The sequence below is a fragment of the Chamaea fasciata genome, unplaced genomic scaffold (genome assembly GCF_029207755.1).
Source record: "Chamaea fasciata isolate MVZ Bird 193981 ecotype frontalis unplaced genomic scaffold, bChaFas1.0.hap1 SCAF_1, whole genome shotgun sequence".
NCBI lineage: Eukaryota > Metazoa > Chordata > Aves > Passeriformes > Sylviidae > Chamaea > Chamaea fasciata.
In genome coordinates, this window is record NW_027094086.1 from 144,565,967 (window position 1) to 144,585,924 (window position 19,958).

General features: G+C 38.1%; 1 protein-coding gene across 1 annotated transcript in view; it reads left to right on the forward strand.

Moving 5' to 3' along the window:
• Positions 1 to 19,958, forward strand: part of PTPRN2 (protein tyrosine phosphatase receptor type N2) — a 634,832-nt gene that overhangs the window by 596,660 nt on the left and 18,214 nt on the right. The window contains exons 18-21 of the mRNA XM_066200727.1: positions 3,562 to 3,681; positions 4,839 to 5,005; positions 10,657 to 10,710; positions 12,710 to 12,774. Coding sequence (XP_066056824.1) covers positions 3,562 to 3,681; positions 4,839 to 5,005; positions 10,657 to 10,710; positions 12,710 to 12,774 — 406 coding nt within the window. The remainder of the gene's footprint in view (positions 1 to 3,561; positions 3,682 to 4,838; positions 5,006 to 10,656; positions 10,711 to 12,709; positions 12,775 to 19,958) is intronic.

The window sequence follows — 19,958 nt, forward strand, 5'->3', positions numbered from 1 at the left end:
TTTCTCATTACATGAAAAACCAATTCTATGCTCCTTTTCAAGTAATTCTTACTAAATATAATTCATCCCAATGTGGAAGCCCTTTATATGAGGCTGGCAGTGCTGGATAACCACAGCATGAGGTCTCTACACTTGGTGGATTTCATCAACAGGGAATTCTGAGAATCTCAAATGCTCTGCTCATCTTTGGGTTGCAGGATTCAGCCTTTAATTTGCAGCAAATGGAATAGGATGGTGTTATTCTTGTCCAAGAAGTGTTCTGAGAATGATGCATACAGCAGAGCCTCATTAAAGATCATTAACATGGTCCTCTCTAGGCCCACAGGCTGGAAGTGGACATGTCACACAAAATCATGCAGTGTCCTCCATTTTCAGCAAAGAATACACTGCAGGCTCTGCAGTGAGCTCCGTTACAGAACTTGGGCTTTACCACTCCCATTCACAGGACTCCATTCAACATTTCTTTCTCTGCTGAAAGTATTACCATGAGTTACAAACATGAGCCTGCCTAAGTCATTTAAATAAATTTAGTTTTATATATTCCATATATATACATGTGTATATTCTATGATGTATGTATATAAATCTATTTAGTTTTTGTAGACGCTTAACAGCTAAGGTTTAATTTTGCTGAGCTTTGCATGAAAAGAAAAGCCTCCGCCTGAGGACCTGTTGTTCTCTTTATTCTTCTATCACATTGTGCAAGCATACAAAGTTCAGAATTATGTGAATTACTGTGTATTTGCAATTGAGCTTTTTTCTCCATTCTCCAAGGCCAGCTGAAATGTCTCTTAGGTAACCACAGAGGCTGTGCTGGGATTGTGCACAGCCGGTCTGGGCTACCTGCTCTTTCTTTACCAAGACACATCCTTAGGGCCACTTTCCAGTTTGTGGGTACGTCTGGACACTGAGCCCAGCCAAGTGTGAAGTGCTGGGAGATGCAGCTTCTGAAAACCCCATAAATTGCTTAAAGATGAGGCGGTGCTGAGATGACAGTGTAAAACTCTGCCTTTGACTCATCCTGCTTCCAGGTTATTTGGAAATATACGGTAACAGATACCAGCCTGATGTTCTAATATTTAAATCAGCGAGGAAACAAAGAAAATGCTGTAGTCCTCCAGTCACAAGCAGTAAGCCTTAGTGAAAATCCCATCTCAATGGTAAGCACAGGAGATGCAGGGACAGTTGCTTGTAACAGGAGTGAAGGCACTAGGTCGTATTGCCTTCTTGATTTAGTGGATTTGACTTCTACTTTTCACACAATGACCTAAAAGAAATATTATACCCCAGAGTAACTTTGAAATTGTTTGTTTAAATTAACTTTCATTTGGATTTATGCTTAATGAAATCTTCAGAGATGCAGACAGCTCCTCTCTAATGAAATGCTCCGTCTTTGAACCAATGAACAGAGTTGCCAAACTGCAAGGATTCCTCTCTAAATGAGTGGGCTTTTATAATGTTACACTTGGGTGGCACAAGCAGAGTGCTCGATGATTAGTTTATGGTCTAGATCATTGTATTTTTATTACACTCATAAAAACTGTGTTTCTCCTCATTTTCGTAATGGCTTCAATGAGCTTCTATACCTTCTAGAGGCACATTAAATCGTTATGTGATGAAAGTACTGATTTAGTGGGGCTAGTTTTAAAGTAAGATGCATGTTTTGAATTCTTATCTTAGTCTGATTGCTGGCTGAAAAAGGTGAAACTACTTTAGAATGAATGCAATCTGTATCATCTTCCTTACATATAAAGAAGGTTTCCAGCTGTGGCCTGAAACAAATGTAGTACAAAAAAGATACAAAGGATAAATATATATTTGTCTGTAAAGTGTCTATAATTTTAATATTTAAATGGTTTTGTGGCAGTGTTAGGTTTTAACATGAGGATGAGGAAATTACAGACATTTTTATTTAAAAGCCTTTCTTAAGGGGTTAAAAGAAAAAAAAAAGATTTTTCTTATATTCCACTTTAATTTTTTTACCCCACTTTTTTTCAAAATGATAAATAACTCTATTCTGTGTAAACCCTAGATTCATTTCTCTAAATAATTCTAAGCTGGTTTTAAAAGTAGTTTTAATTATGTTGTAAAATGAAAAAAGGGAAGAAAAATGTTATTTGTTTCTCTATATGCAAGCTATTCTTAAGAGAGAAGACAACATCATTATCCATGAATGGGAAACCTTTTTATTTGATATGTAATTAAAAAAAATAATCCTTGAATTGAATGTATCATCTCATCTTTGCACAGTTTAGACAAAGGCCTTTTTTGTTGACAAAATTTACATGTCAATACAGTTGCTTATAAATATTTCTGTGAAATAAACATAACCCTTCACAAAAAGAGCAGTTTACTCTTCATTTAGTAATTTTATATGCTAGCAAAAAGACAATGAAAGTTGTATGCAAATATAGCATCAATGTACAGCATAATAATAACAGTTTTTAGTGATTATGCTGCTTGGTATTAATTCATAGGAGCCTTTTTGTTCAGTCGTGGGCTGTGTTTGGAACACAGATATGCCAGACCAGAGCATCTCTGCTTGTTTGCTTGTTTGTGAGAGACATCCACAAATCCTTTACTTTAGGATGTGCTTGATTCTTGTATCCTACTCTGTGGCTGGTGTAAATTATTAAGTGATCATGCTGGCAGTGAAGATACTCTGTTTTTCTCTGCTTCTGCTGTACCTGTGCTCTGTGAGTGCAGTCTGCAGCACAAGTTGGACTTTCATTCTACCTCCAGGGAAAAAAAAAAGGGGAGAAAAGAGGAAAACAGAACTAGAAAAGAGAAAGGAGGAGGGGAGAGGAGAAAAAAGTAACAAAAGAAAAAGTAGAAAAGAGGGAAAGAGAATGGAAAAGAAAATTTTAAAAAAAAAGGAAAAAGGAAGAAAGAAAACAAAGGAAAGCTGGAAGGAAAGAAGGAAGGAAAAAGAAACTATGCACATTTGCAACGAATCTTTTCTAAATGTGCATTTGGAGGGATGACTTCTCCATCCAAAATGTTCCTGGAAAAACAGATTGGCTTTGAATTTTCCCTGCCTTTTCTTCCTTACTGTTGTTCAGATGCAACTTTTATGATTGTTTCAGCAGTGCAGCACTTTAATGGCTTTTGCTACTTGGCAAACTGAAAAAAGACATGGGGTTGAGAACAAAAACAGGTTTCAGTACATGTGACTTTTGTAGGTCTGTGCTGCTTCAGTGTTAAATATCAAATCTTAAATAGATGGGTGTTCTGCAAGCACCATTCAGTGTTCCTTTAGTGGATCTAAAAGTTTGAAAGACAAGCAGTTGAACATGGTACCGGGAGCAAGGAGAGATTTTGTGGGTGACCTGAATTGAAATCACAAGGAATTCTTTAATATTTCATGGACGCCTGCAAAATATGGTGCCAGTTTATTCGGGGATTTGAAAGCAGCTGCAGAGTAAAAGTGTCTAATGAAAATGAAATAAATTTCCTGTGAATGGAATAAATTTTGATTGTGTGTCTGAGTGCAGTAATTATACATGTCACACAGTAATTAGGCAGTCACAATGTGGCCACGGTGTCTTTCTTTGTCTGCAGATGGTCTGGGAGAACGGCTGTGTCGTTATTGTCATGCTGACACCCCTCGTGGAAAACGGAGTCAAACAGTGCTACCACTATTGGCCAGACGAAGGGTCAAACCTCTACCACATCTACGAGGTACCTGCACAAAAAAAATATCTGGTTGCAAACGTGACAGTAAGTGCAGGGGCTGGTTCCACAGGGGGCAGGATGATGTTGGAGACGATCTAACCTGCAGGTCGTGCTGAAACACACTTGGTGTGCCTTCGGGTCGTTTTGCATTAGCAAAAAAAAAATTGGAGTGCAGCTCTCACAGCAAGGTGGTTTCCACCAAGTAAAATACAGTAAATAATGAGTGAAATAGCGCGGTATTAAAGAGGACAATAATTTTTTTTTGCATTTTGAATGATTTTACAAGTGGTTGATGTACGAAAGCATGTACTTATGTTTTATAGGAAAATAGTATTTTTAGAACTAGTGAATTTTTACCTTAGGATTCGTAGCCATATGTAAATCTTTGTAGAAAAACCTCTGTATTGCTGTAGTAATTAACCCTATCTATTTTTATCTCTTGCCTCAGTCACAACAACAAGTATACATTTTTATTTTCTGCTTTGCATTTCTAGCCCAAAATACCATATCACGAGTTATGTTGCAATGCAACATTGACAACGACTGTCAGATTTTTCCAGTGGTCCAGCTGTGTAGAGGAAGAAAATAATACCACAATGCCAAATACAAAGAAATGTGGAGAAATTGTGAAGAAATACTGTTATTTAAACTAAAATGGGAATAAAGTAATTTTCTGAAAAGATGAGCTCTCCAAATAAGCTGCATTTTTTAGTGCCTATTTTTCTTCATAGCAAAAGAAACTGAATTTTCACTTCTCACATGAATTTGACTCAGATTTTTAAGACCTCTGAGAGTGGCCTGTGCATTGCATTTGTGGACATTTCTGAAAAGAAAGGAGCTGACAGTCTAGCACATTTTCAATACAAAATATCTTTTGTATTCGCATAATGTTATAAAGATGAAATTCAGTGAATTTTCCTTTTGCATTAAAATTGTCAAGATTTTTCTTACCTTTTCAATGCAATAGCAATGGCAGCTAACCCCTTTCTGACAGCTATGTTGATTGCTAAATCAATTTTTTTCCCCTCCATACTGGCCAATTTGCTAATAAAAATAAAATTTTCATGCAATTCCTTCATCCCAGAAATCTTACACCTGCAATCCTGAGGACGTGACTTGCAACCCAAATTGCTGATCTCCGTTTGTTCCTCCCTGTGGTGTAGGTAAATCTTGTCTCTGAGCACATCTGGTGCGAGGATTTCCTCGTGAGGAGCTTCTACCTGAAGAACCTGCAGACGAACGAGACCCGCACGGTGACACAGTTCCACTTCCTCAGCTGGAACGACCAGAGGGTTCCTGCTTCCACCAGATCACTTCTGGATTTCCGCAGGTAAAGCACAAAGTATGGCACTTCTTCTAAAACGATATGGGTCTGAGGAACTACTGCTTTTGTCCTTTAAAGATTTTTGGGTCAAAAGGCAGCTCCTCAGCCTGTGATGCCACAATGCTAAACTAAGAGAAATATCTTCAGTAGGTTGATGTTTAGTGTTGCCTCACACAGAGATGTTGCCTGGGTTTAAGCCATATTCATTTCCCATTTAGAGAGCAATACCTTTCCTCCCTTTGTATAATCTCAGTGCTTCTGTATTTCTGTGTTTTTCAAGTGTTTAGCCATTTCTGCAACTTCCAGGCTTTTTGTGTGGCTCCCCCAAGATCCTTATATCAGGACTCTCACGAGTAAATTAGGAAGTTGTGAGCATGCTCAAAAAAAAGAATCGCAGTGGAGTCATATGGCAATAGCGTCATTCTCGTGGGACCATTTGCTCATAAGGTTTCAACAGCGAGGTCTGCAGACCTTTGGCTGCAGGAAGGTGGAAGCTTGAGAAAGCAGATGAAAATGTTGACAAAGCGTACCCTTTGGAACTTAAAAGAAAGTCAGCGTGGCTTTAAAATACAAACATACAAAGGCAAAAGCTGTGAAAGTCCTTGCCACCTTCTCTGATGTTTGCTGTGCCTGTCTAAATTTTAATTTGAAAATTAAAGCCATGCATGATAAATACTGGAGTGAAATAATCTTCATTTGATTGCAAACCGTGCCCAGTGCATCACGTGTAGGTGTTAGCGTGTACCAGCTAATCCACAGCACTGCGCTTATGACTAATGAAAAGAATCTCCAGGAGGTTTGGGGAGTTGGTGCTCAATCCGCCAGCGGCCTGTGGGATCGCGTGTTGTTCTCTCTGCTCTACAATATTATCTACAACCCCCCAAAGTGATTATAAGGGGCTCAGCGCTCAAAAGGTCCAAACTTGTTTCTTTCAAGGAGTGCTGGGAGCTCTGACTGATGCCAGTCAAAGTTGTGCATCTGCACCCGAGGGGAGGAGCTGGCGTGCAGCCAACAGGAGCTGGTTGCACAGTTGTGTGTTGGCAAAATTTTACCCTTAAAAATCTTGGACTAAATGCCACCCTTCATCCACTCTGTATTCTTGTACGTGTTGCAAGGCTTTTGAAAGCAGAGAGACTTCTCACATGGTGCAGGTCAGGTAATGGAGTGCAGCTGCTCTAAGTCACCTGGAGCAATGGCTAGGTGAGGATGTAAGGATATGCTACAGAGTCACAGCACAAAAGCAGTAGTGGAGCAAGGAAGCACAGCCATAGGATGGAGTTAAAATTGTAATTGAATTTTCAAGGTTTTCTTCTCCGGGTTCAACTTTATTATGATTTTTATAGGTTGATTTCCCTTTGCCTGTGGTACCGAGAAGTTGCCTGTAGTGAATTTCTGTAGTGAGAATTGTGGCTCAGTTCCATTAAGCTGTGTGAGGCTACAGCACAGAGCCAGTGCAGCGTCCGGCTTTGCTCTTTTCAAAGTTAGTGGGAAATCTGTTAGCAATTCTAACTAGAGCATAAATGAGCCTGTACAGCCAGGACTTCTGAAGTTCAGAGCACCTCGCCTCTGACTCGTTTCAGTAAGGATTGAGGTCCCTGCGTGAGCTGCAGGATTAGATCTACAGTAAGTCACAGTTCACATCGCCAGGAAAGCGCTTCTTAGAGTGACATTGTGTAAGGGTTAAATAGCCGTGTTGAAGAAGTGTTGTGTAATACTTTGAAAAAGAAAAATGATAACTAGATGAGGAAAGTAGCAGAGCTGCCATTCTTTGTATTTTAAGCCAGTATGGGAATGAACCTGTTAAGATTTAATTGAATTCTGAGTGTTCATTTCACATGTATTCACAGTCCAGTGTAGGGTACTGTAATCATTTGCTACGTGCAGATTTTGTACAATGAACTCATAGTACTGAATGCATAGTAAAATTCCGCCTGAAAAGGAATTTTGGCATGCACAATAGCTGGTCTATGAATCTCAGTTTTCTTGGTCATCTGATCTTTGGGTTGTTTTCCTTTTTTATTTTCGTTCTTTTTTAATGACAAAAAAACTAATGCACTATTGCTAAAATAATGTATTTGGAATTCATTAATACAATACACGTTTTGCACCTGAAGCTTTCTATTTAAAGTACAAACTCTGCTGGATTACGACAGCTGAGTCATAAAGCCCCCAGAAAAATGTCTGACAGTGCTACCATACTCTTTAGTAGGGTAGTGCTAGGAAGGGGCTGCTCTCATTTCTTTTAATCTTATCTATGTTTTTATGTGCATTCAGTGTGTTTGTATATATATATATGGATATGTGTGTATATTTATATATTCACATACATATATGAAATTAAGCATATACATAACCAACCCTCTATTTTTTATAATTCATCACCAAGAAAAATTGGATTCCCAAAATTACCTTGCCCAGAGTCTGTGGAAATATGGACCTAAACATTTTTATTGAAGTAAATTTTGCAAGTCTCTTTGAAAACTGAAAGCTTACATCTCTCTTACTCTGTATCAGACAGTGATTTAGATGATTTTGCATCTATCAGATACATTAAACCTTGCTGAATAATCGATCATACTTTCATAATGTAGGAATAAATTGCCAAAAAGAGATTATTCTATATCCTTTACAAATCTGTACAAAAGACAGTCCCTGAGAGGTGAGGCTACTACGGAAACCACTGGTCAGTTTTAAATGCTTCTGGAGTCCTAATTTCATTTTGAACAATAGACCAATCATTATTGCTCTGGACTAGCTTGTTAGTCATGCACTGATATGTGTCATTAAATATTTCTTGAGCCCAGAGGGAGCACATTTACACTTTAAAGAGGGACTGCTAAGCTAAAAGATAATTAGCATCACATGTGAGGGCTTTGCTTAAAATATATATCTATTATGCTATCACTTCTCGCTGTGTGCAATGGCATTTACTAACACTGCTCACTTTAAAAATGGACAAATTCTTATTTTGCCAGCTAATTAGCGGTTGCCAGTGTCATTTTTGTGATGTTGCAGCTAGTAATATGAGCCCAGTTGCATAGTCACAAAAGTGATCATTGGAAACTGTGACTCTGCTGCAGGGACAATGTGGGAAACCCCTTTTCTGAGCCTCTAACGACCTCTGACCTTTGCTTGCTGATGGTTTGCATGATGATTTCTTTTTCACTCAATGAGCCAAGGGTTGGTTTGTATTACTAATCATTCTTTCTAAGTTAATTCTTCCTGTATATGTGTATATATATATATAATATATATTTTCTTCAACATTCAAGAACTTTGCTTACTGATGAATTTTCAGCTCACTCTCATTAGCCAAAACTAAGAATGAAATGAGATGTTGCTGCACTTCTAAATATTTTCATAAGCTATATATAGACAAAGCTATGAACCAGCTGGATTGAAACCCTTTGTTTTAATGTGTTTTCTGAAATGTGTGATAATGAAAATGTTTGAAACGCCTTCAATAAAACTGACAAACATAAGGTGTCTTTCCCTAACATGTGTCTCTGGCTGTCTGATTTACTGAGAGGTCTGATAGATGTAGATTGAGTTTGTCATTGGAATTATATTAGGACTTTGGTAGATGGCTAGTCACAACATGCAAATGTCATATTAGTGGTGCCACGCAAGGAACAAAGGAACCACACAAGCAGAAAGAGAAAACGGTAAATACCCCTCTGTAGTAGTTAGCTTTTATTTAATACTTGGAAATGTAAAAACAACTCTTTACTAATGCACATGATGGGGGTGGGGGGAGAGTGACCAGCTGCAAGTTGGGGAATGCAGGCTGTGTCAGATGTTGGTACAGACATTTCAAATACAATTTACTGTACAGTAATAACAAAACAAAACAAAAAAACCCAAACAAACAAAAAAAGAACAAAAACAAAACACCAAACCAGGATTTATTTTATATAATATAGAAGGAGCTGATCCTCAAGATATGACCGTCAGGAATTGAATGGTTCACTCATGTGAAAACTTTGCTCTTGCCCAAGTCGTTGAAGTTTTGTTTGGTAGTGCCTGCATATGGATATATTTATGGGCACATAAATGGTCCATTTGACTTCCAAAATCATGTGCTTCTCAATGACTTAGCACTCATTTCATAAGAACATTGTTCTACTGCATTAATTACTTACATCCAGGGAATATAAATAGAGACAGAATGTCTCTGCAAGTATGATTTACATAAGTAAGCAAGAGAGTAAGAATTGTGAAAAGTCCCTGAATTCAAACATTTAAAGGGTATCCCTACAAGCACTTAATATTGTTCTCAAGTTTGGTTAGAATCTGAAGTAACAAAAAGAAGAATTTGAAAACATGGTTTCATGGGGTATCACCAATACCTCCATAGCCAAGCCCATTTGGGTTGAGTTCCAGGTATCCCAACACCCTGTCAGAAGTTTAGGCATCTTCAGGCTATACTGTAAGCAGTGTTTAAAGATATGTGCATGTTTTCACAGCACAGATGTTAGTGAATAGATGAACAGCCAAGAACTAAATGATTCAGTAGGTTAGTTATGCTTTAAAATTCATAATAACATCACACCACTGTTGTCGAATTTCAGCACCTCCCTTTAGGTTAGTTATCAGGATCCTGTGCAGCACTTACACTGAGCTGGGGACTATTAGAGCACCCCTTGGAAGCTGCCCTATGAAATGAATTTGTAGACCTTCTAGCTCCAGTAAAATCAAACATCTCATCAAATAATTTCAGTGAAAGGTTTTGATTTCTTGAAGCAACGCTTTCCCATTTTAGCCTTTATTCATCTTGCCTTGTTAACATATGTGTGCATATTTTATGGGTTTTTGGCCTGTAAAGTACTTGACATGCAAAATATATCCTAGAGCAAAAGAGAGGGCTTGGGATTTTGGTTTTTATAAGGCAATTTAAATAGATTTAAACCAATTTTGTGGGCTCTATTCTTAGACTGAGTATCTTGGTTTGCTTCAGCACTAGTCAGTTCTTTCATTGAGTTTACATATCAGCTGACCTGTTCTGTGGCTGTACTTTTATTGATTGATTTCACATATATTCTCTTGCCACTGTTTAAGCAATGTTTAAGAATGTTTAAGCAGGAAGCTGTCAAAGACAACAATGTGTAAATGTTAAATATATTAGAATTTTGCAATAGAACCAAAGCTTACTGATGGATTTGGTTCTTTTTTACTATGATAAGATTACATTTTAGAATTTTTAAGAAGAGTTTCAGGAGATTTGGCATTTGCCTTTCTGGTGGTGTTACAGATCAGCACACATTATACAAAGTGTAGTGGAAACGCCTTTTTTAATTTTGTATTCAGTTTGATGCCCCTTGATATTTCCTTGAGCAAGCCCATGAACTCAAAGTTTGCCTCCAAATCAAGGCATCTCAAGATAATCCTAATTTTGGAGCTAAGACATGAACCATTTGAGAAAATAGCTCATTTATTTTGCCCAGATAACAGTAATAATGGAATGGTTTTTTCTGGGATTTCTTAGGCAGCAAACCAGAATCAAACTTTAAACAAGATTATCTACCTAACAGCTTTTTATATTAGGAAACTATCAACCTGAGTATTTCTTCATAGTCGGCAATATTTGCGTTTTCTTATTGCTTAAAGAAACAGTATATATTATGCTTAATTAATTTTTTGTGTCTGTTTTATTTCAGAAAAGTAAACAAGTGCTACAGGGGTCGCTCTTGTCCAGTAGTTGTTCATTGCAGGCAAGTACAATTTCTAAAATAGCTTGAGAGAGATCTGTATGTGTAACAATTTAACATAGATATAAACAAAGTGGGCAAATAAAAGTTTTACGCGAGTCACTGAACAGTGAGGTAGGCTAAATGTTTTAAGTATAATTCAACTGATTGTTAATGCTGTTTAATACTTAGGATCTGTTTTCATCATAAAATTATCCTTCCATATGATTTTTTCGATGTTGAGCCGTGACTAGGCCACACTTTCTAGTACAAGTAGCACTTCAGTTTCATACATCTCCTTCAAAATTACAGATGTTCTTTGCATGCCCTCCCAATTTAGTCTGCTTTCTTTTATTAACACTCAGTTATGTTTTATTTCTTCTTCACTTGTTTTTAGCAATCAGGGTAAGAAGAGGGCAATGTCAGGGAGTGGAAACCTGCCCAGAGATTGAGTAATTCTTGATGCACAGAGTATTTTGGGGTCTCACAATGTGGTAGATACACACGGAAGCTGTTGGGCAGTTCAGTGGAAAAGTTTACCATAATAACATTAATGCTGGGTTTTGCCATTGGAGGTTCTGACTTATTTATCGAGAATATCCTTGTAGATAATGACAGAAAAACAGCCCTGCTAAGAAGCAGGATGTTTGACATGTGGCACTTCACATTGGATGGCAGTGAGGAGGGAGGGGACGTGTTTCTCACGTATGGCTCAGCCGAGTGAAGATGCAAGGAGCTGCATGCTCCAGAGGGGGCTTGTCTGCATTGCCTTCAGGAAAAGTGAGAAAAGAATGATTTGATGCACAATGAAGAGCCTTCAAGTTTCTTGCTGTTTCCTTACTGTGGATGGAAATATCTACCATGAGCTCAGCAGTTTTTGTTTTTATGGGGCCCGATTGCTGTCTTGTCTCTCATTATTCAGCTTAACTAATAAGACTGTGTCTTTGTTCCCTTCATGGACAGAGAAAGAAAATTATTACCACTAGCTCCTTTTCTCTAAACAGTGATCTAGTAACTGAAAGAAAAATATCTCTGTCTACAGAAATTAAGTTTCATAGCCTGCCTGTAAACAGAATGCAGTAACATGCTTCATGCTGCTCTGTGATTTTTTTTCCTTCGTTAATTCTTGTACACAAATTGAGCTATCAATAAAAATAATGGCTTAATTAATAAAACTACATACCAGCCTAATGGGTCACACATGCACCTTTGTAAAAATTTTGGGGAAGGAAAGAAAAAAAGCTTTTACTTAAAGTCTTAATTATGTTTGCTAACAGCAGCTCTAAAAGAGCATCACGCTGGCAATTACACGTTGCTCTCTGAAAGGGACACAAGCTGCATTCAGATTAGGGAGATTTCCCCCTCCTGAGGCTGGGTCTCACATCTCTGAGGAAGGGCTATTGATACACAAAAGTTAAAGCTATTTCTTAGGAATTACAGGATAATATTTCTTTCTGGCCATTGCTACTAGGGAAGAATTCAAGGGAAAGGTACAGAGAAAAAACAAACCATTTATATATAGTGAAGAAAGATTGCAGTCCTCAGTAATCAAATATTTGTTGTTGAGGAGATCTCTGCATTCCCTCTCACCACTGCATTCAGATGCAATCTGCAGCATTTTTGACTGTTCTGGATAATGTTCTAGTCAAACTTACTCTGAGTTCTTCATGTCATATATAAGTGACTATAAGGTCACTATATGTATCCTTTTGGAACAGAGATGGTATCCTGGTTTAGGGTTTTCCTCTGTTATTCAAAATGCTTTTCTTGCATAAACACAACTTGGCTTAAAAAATCAAAACAAAGCCCTGTTATCCATGCAGGGTAGTAGTTAATCTTCCACAACCAGCTTGTGTTTATTCAGTGCAAGCTTTCTCTCCTCTCTCAGTACCCTCCTTTAACCCCTCATTCTCTCCTCTCCCACCATGTGTAACGCTATAACATTAAGGGCAGGTACCTTCATGTTGAGTCTAGATGCACATTGATAGGCTTTATTTTTTTCTTTTTCCTTTTCTGTTGGCAGTGATGGTGCGGGAAGAAGTGGAACCTACATTCTAATTGACATGGTTCTCAATAAAATGGCCAAAGGTGAGAATCGAAAGGCTTGTTACTTCCTCAGTACTGAAAGATGTGCTTGTGTTGCCATGACAACAGTGGGGGAGCAATATTCACAGAAAATCTGAGAATAAATTAGAGGCAAATTGTACTCTTTCCTGAATGTTCTGTAATTTTATTTTCATACATAACGGAAATGCTTTGTGAATGAGAGGTGTGTTTGTGCTGTTGAGCAGTGTTTGCATTTTTAAATTCATCATTTAAAATAGTTTATTGCAGCTTTTACTAGAGATGCCTTGGGGCTGTACAACCCTAATTTACTGGTTACAGGAGGTAGATCCCAGGCTGTGTCATGGCTCTTGCCCAGTCCCCTGTCACGTGCCCCACCACGACAGTCAGATGTGATTATTTTCCTTTTTAGAGCTGCCCATTGCCACCAACGCGTGTAGAAGTGGTGGTGCCAGACAGGGCCTCGTGTCTGGCATGGATTTGTTTCTTACAAGGAAAAAGACTGTAGTGAACAGAGGACTGAAAATAAATCTCCATTGCCAGTTCTGGCACTATCTGTTTGATGTTGAACAATGTATTTAACTTTCTTGTTTCTTAGAAGTCTCATCTGCGATATGTAATTTTATGACGTGGGAAATAATCTGTCAACTAAACATAGACTTGTTTGTTAAAATGAACAGTTTATAGATTCTCTAAAGATTGGGATCATTCGTTTTTTTTCTTGGTTGGTAAATTGTTCACAGTGGGAAGTTCTTGAGATACTCTGAAATAATCTTTGTTAGAACTGAACAACTTTTAATACAGATACTGTCTTCAGAAGGAAGGAGGGTGAGAGTGAGCATGTAAACCTGACCAAATAAACAAATTTGCCTTTATTGATTCTTAACCTGAGTTCTTCAGCTGCATCTGGCCTTATGCACACATGCGTATTTAATGAAAAAGGATTAGTTGTAAAAACATACTAATTTATAGAGAGAAACAGTATTTAGTTCTTTGAATTCTAATCACTTCACAGTTTTTGTTTAATATCTTCTAACATAGACATATTTTTATATGTCGATAAAAATACTCTCCATGCTTTGCAGTCATCTGCTTCTGCATCCTGAATATTCCAGTCCTCTGGGACATAGTGGCATCCGGTCCCGTTAGAAAGATTTCAGCTTTTTTTTTTTTCTCTCCAGATTCTGTTAACATGTGTCATCAAACATGGACTGAATTTTTTGCCTGCAAGCATCATGTGGAACTTGCCACTGATGCTAAAAGAAGTTGTATGTTTGCCTTCTCCTTTGCGCTGTACTGAAAATAAATTTTTCAGTGGGATGAGATTAGTTTTTCATGCTCGTTGGAAAATAGGTTTTTGCTCTGTGAAGGAACATGGAGATATTTCCAATGCTCATTACTTGCCACGTGACAACCTAGACTTTAAAAATAGGAGCAATGGTACATCGTAAAATTAACATGGACCTTTGTTAAGTGTTTGTTCACTCATTTCAGCCATCAGCAGGGGGAAGCCATAATGAAAGCTAGATTTAAAGTATATGCAATTTATTGGCATATAGAAGTAAATGAGAAGTATTTTCTAGCTCGGGGCTTTCAGCCACTTAAGGGAGGGTTGACTTTGTTGTAAAAGCACTGAAGAATGCCATTTACTGACTCCATTGTACCATGTAATGTCAAATTCCATTTTAAGTGTGGGCTTAGCGCTTCACAATGCCAGACAAGTCATGTGAAACTGGCCAGAGAAAGGCGTCACAGGGCTTTTTGGAGATCGGTCACCCCCATTTTGTTCTTGACCTGCTCCCCTCTGCCCGTGGGGGTGTGCGACGCAAAATCCCCTGACCTGGTGCTTTGGCTGGAGTTTAAATGAAAGATCAAAGGGCAGAGCGGGCATCTCAGCCCTGCTGAGGTGGGCCTTTCCCAGGCTGTCACACTGTGCGGCCGCCAAAGGTTTTGTTCGGGCGGGAGCCGCGGCCCAGCCTGTGCGGCCGGGGCCCTCTTTGTCTGGCCTGAGAAGCTGGAGGCCCAGGTTGAGGATCCAATGTTCATCAAATGATCAAAGGCCTGAAGCCCTGGACATGAAATCTTTCTTTCCATTTCCTTTTCTTAGAGAATGAATTGCACGAGTGGCAAAGAATGCCCTTTCCAAAGCTTTTATGTGCAGTGCGAGGGCTAACTTCAGAGTCCTTCAGCGCTGAACATAAAAATGTAAGTGCACTTTCAATCTGGGCCCAGCTGCAGGGCCAGCATCGAGGAACCCTTCTTTCAAAAAGGCTTTTAAGGATTAAGGTCTTCAGTCTTTCAAAAAAAAAAAAAAAAACCCAACCAAGAAAACCCCACCATGGACTTCTAAGAATAAACTTAGAATAATTTGAGTTTCTTGTTCCATGGTCTGGTTTATTAGAAAGTAGACAATAATGCATTTTTAAATCAAAGTAAATAGAGGAGTACTTAGTTTCAGCAGTGGGAAAGTAGAAAGCAATCAATAAATGCCATGGCTCTTTAGTGGGGTCTTTAATAGGTTGGGCAAAGGAGCTCCTTTTTCATGTAATGATTTACTTCTCTGCATTCTCTTAGACAGTTAACTGTAAATGCCTTTTTTCTTTTACAATTTCTTCTACTGCTCATTGAGTTAGTGCTAACACTTAGTCTATTAAACACGTTATAAATTCATATCTTCTACCCTGCTGTTGCCAACCCTCATAATATTTTAGATGCTGAAAACCACCACCAAGTGACCTGTTCCTAAAACCTAAAGCAGGGGAAAAGAAATCAAGCTGGGGAGGATTTTGTGTTTGACATCTGCCACATCAGTTTGACGGCCCTAACCCCTTTGAGAAAGGGTATTTTAAAGAATGAAAATTTAAAAGGGCAAAGCATCTCTGCTCAGGGCACCTGCAGGACAGTAAAAGTTGGTACCGAGGGCAGAAATGCTCCCGTGGTGTACTTTGGGGGTGAACTGAGCTGGTGGAGGGATGTGCCGGAGCTCATGGGGGCAGCTGGGATGGATTTGCTGTTGGGGGAGGTTCTTGATGAATTTCACTGTCCTCAGTGCAGTAAATGCAATGACTGCATCTGTGCACTTATTCCTAGCATCCACAATAAATAATCTGAGATACTGGAATAGTCAGAGAGCAGCAGTGTCTATCCAGTGCTACCATTCCTGTGTCGTATCAGCAGGAACTTTCAATGCAGAGAATATCCTTTTGTTTCATTGTTCCAATAATTAATGTAGCTATTTATTGTGTAATTTATTACTATATTTTTTTTTCTTCCTGGCTTCATATGCTGTTGCCTAGAAAGTTTGGATGAGTTGATCCTTGAGGTCCCATTCCAGCCTGGTGTTCTGTGATTCTGTGATATGCAGAGACCCTGATCCTATACCCATCGAGGCAATAGGAAAAATGAAACAGTGCTGAATCTGACCTTACAGTAGCATATTTAAATCCTATTTAACTTGTTTCAACTATGACATCTATTTAACTATGATAACTACTTTTACGTGGGTATTGGAGTTTTAAGACAGTTACCAAATCACCTCTCATTTCCGTGACAGCCATCTTAGGACAAGCTTTGGTTTTGAGTTAGAAGCGAAGGAGTGATTTAGTTCAGCCCATGTGCATTTCCATGATTTAAATATATACAGAAAATGATAATGGATTGTTTTTGTAGATAACAATGCTTGCTGGATTTTTGATAGGGACTGTTTTTCTGAGGCTGATTTCTGCTGAGAATTTCAACATTCTTGATGTATTTACAAGTTTTATCCTTTGTTACTAGGGAAGATGAGATGATTTAGATTTACTCTACTTGATATTTCTTCCTCACTCCAACTCACACTAATGCTGAGCTGATCAGATTTTTTTTTTCTTTTTGTGTGATCTGGAGAAAAGTTGAGAATTTTCTCATTTCATGTCTTTCCCGTAGGCTTATTGTAGTGACTAAAAGTGTGATATATTGCAAGACAATTTTATGGAGTGTTTCTGGCACAAAAAAAAAAAAAAAAAAAAAAAAAAAAAAAAAAAAAAAAAAAAAAAAAAAGATGAGATTATGAGTCTTCCCACTTTCATTTTTCTGAACTGAGAGGCTTGGATAGTGTAGATAATAGTTTGATTTTTAGATATTCATCCAGCCAGCAGCTGCTTGGGGTTTGCTGACCATCCATTTTCTTGTGTTTGAACTAGCTGAAACGAGATGAGTCAAAGGGAAGGCGAATATGAATTTTAAAATCCTTTTAAAGTATTGATTTCCAAATTCTAAAACCCAGCAAAAAAAGATTTGATTTAGCAAAGCCGAACCAACGGTTTATTCTCTTGCATTCAAAAGCTTGGATTATAATTGATGAGCACACACACTCTGGCCGGGGCTGGCTATGGAGGTTATCTCCCCAAGTCCTTTCCTTGCCCCTGCTACTCTATTGTCTGAGGGTCTTGTGAGTCAGCTCCTGAGCAGATGCAGTTTATACCGTGACATTTTAAGGCAAAACAAAAGATTCCTTAATTCGCCTTCTGACTCATCGTGATCAAATGATTTGGGCTAATCTAAACCCTTGCTGAGGTTTTGCTTATCTGCTGTTTGGATTTAACAATCATAATGAAGTTGTGGGGTTAGCTCTTCTCTGAAAGGATTTTATGAAAGGCAATGCTTGGCCATATTCGTGCTAAAATGGATTCAATCTTCTTATTTTTGAGTCCTTATACAAAGTCTGAGAGAATTCTATTGTTCTGTTTTGCTGCTACAATTCTAGAGCTGACTATTTCTGTCATGCTTTTGGTGAATGAGGAAATATTTCCTCAGCCCTGGATCAAGCTTCTCCCATGAAGACAAAAATTTAACATACTACATTTCATTCGGAGGTTGAGAGAGCATATAGTGTAAATGGGAGATTTCTTTTTTTCTTTTTTTTTTTTTAAGGTAATTAATGATTAGAGGATCAAAAAGTGGGATTAGAAATAGGTGGTATTCTGGAAAAAAATCTACAGCAGAAAAATTCAGATCTTAAAATGTAATTGTTTTCATGGTCTAAGTTTGAATTAATTACATGGCTGGTCTTTGAGATTTGGGTGAGACACATTATTATCTCTAGGAACACGGAAAAAAAATACAGAGCCACAAAATTGGGGTTTGTGCTGTTTTTCTCTTTGTTTACTGTTGTGCTGCCCACAAGACTGCCTCAGTTCCCAGCAGCAGTAATGCCAATCATGTAAATCTGAAATGCTGCAATTTCAATTTCCAAAGGAAGTTGCTCGTGTCCATGTAAACATATCGTATGTTATAAGGCCGGTTTTTCGAATGAGCTGCATTTATGTATTGTAACTTTTATGTAATGAGTTACCCTGGAAACACAATTAGGCAAATAGTGCTCGTTCTTGCAGCCTTTCCCAGCAGATAATTAATCACAATGAGAGCTGGGCCCCCAGCTACATGCACAAGTGTATAGGGAATGTATAGGACAGTTTTTCACGGTCCAGCCTGAGATGCTCAGCAGACTCTTACTATTTAGAAAAAGCTGTTTAAAACAGTGTTTATTTCCTCTGATAAACACATTTGGACTTAAAATGCTTTAAAGCTTTTTGCATGTTATTGCCTGTATGGAGTCATTGATTAACAGTTCATAAAAGGAAGATAAACATTTCGCATGTTCTGCAAGCTTCTATTCTGAAATGAATTACTGACCATGGGGAAGGTGTTCTTGGTTGATGTTTCCCACTGTATGTTGAATGGTCTGCATTTTTAGGTGCTTTCCTTTACAGAATATTAAGATTTCAAGCATAAAACCAAACATGTTATTGATACAATTTCTTTTGCCCTTTTTTTTTTTTTTGGTATACAATTTAGTGGTCAGATACTACCCTAAAAGTGCCATATTTCTTGAGTTATTTGCTGTTCTGAGGATTTTATTGGAAACTACTTGGGAGTAGGAAAGTATGGTAGAAAGCAATCCTAATTATCCAGGGTTAGGGTCAAATGAGTTGTGAAGAAAGGCTGATCAGACATGGGCTATTCCTTGGGAGAGGGAGCACGAAGGGGGGTCCCCATAGAGTGCTGGAAGACCCTGAAAGAAATGTATTGATGTCAGTAAGCAGCTTGAGATAGTGACTAATTTGAAAACAAGAGGTCATTGACTGAAACTAAGGAGGAGACAAGCAGATAAGGAATTTGGGCAATGTTTTTTCCCACAGATGGGTAGGTTAGGATATGGAAAAGTGAAAAGGCTGGGTCGTAGAAGTACTGGGCTACTGCTTTGAAAGCAACTGGGCACGTGTTTGGAAAAGGAAGTTTATATACAGAGAGTAAAATAATTTCTTTTCTGGTAGCTAATCTTATGCAGCAGAGAAGTGTTCAGTTGACCAGTGGTGGTCTTCTGGCTGTAAAGGGTACAGTTTGATAGCTAAAGTGTAGTTATTCCACCGTTTCTATAGCTGGACCAGTTTAGTCACTTTTAACAATAAACTCTGTTTAAAGAGTTTAAAGAATGAATCCATAACAGTTGCATCTTTTATTCAGGTCACTCCATGTACTGTCTTGTGAGAGCTTTACCACCTACGTGCAACGTAAAATAAAAGTAATGTAAAATGTAGTTCTTACAATTTAATAGATTTATGTAGGCGAGCTACTTCTGTGTCTCCTGGAAAGCAAGTGCATATTTTCCAAAGGGGACTTGAAGATTTTTTTAAGGCCTAGTGAGACATGTTTTCATAAATGTCATTTTTGCAATAAGCATCTTAACTTTGTTCGTGTTTGATTCATCACCTGGAGATCAACTGCCTTTCAGGTAATGTACCGAGAGTTTCTGGAAGAGATACTAAAAGAAGCAAATTGTGTAAAACTCCATGGGAGCTGATCCTGGGGAACATCTATTACCAGGAAGTAACAGCACATTCACAATGCTTGCTCTATATGTGCTTTGTGTGTGTGTGTGTCTGCACATGCACATGTAAGTTGAATTTAGATGTGTGCACTGATATTTTCTACAGTGACAATAGATGATTATGGGATATTTTACTCCATAAGGAATAAAACTCATTAACATCCATTTCTTTAGCAATTCTTCTGTAGCAATTTAGGCATATTTATTTTGCTTTTAACTTCTGGGGAGGGTGGAGGAAATCTAATTGTAGAAGAGAAACAATTCCTATTGTGTATGGAATACAATGACAATTCTCACACACACTGGAAGTGAGGAAGGATTGGTCCTCAAATTAGCATCC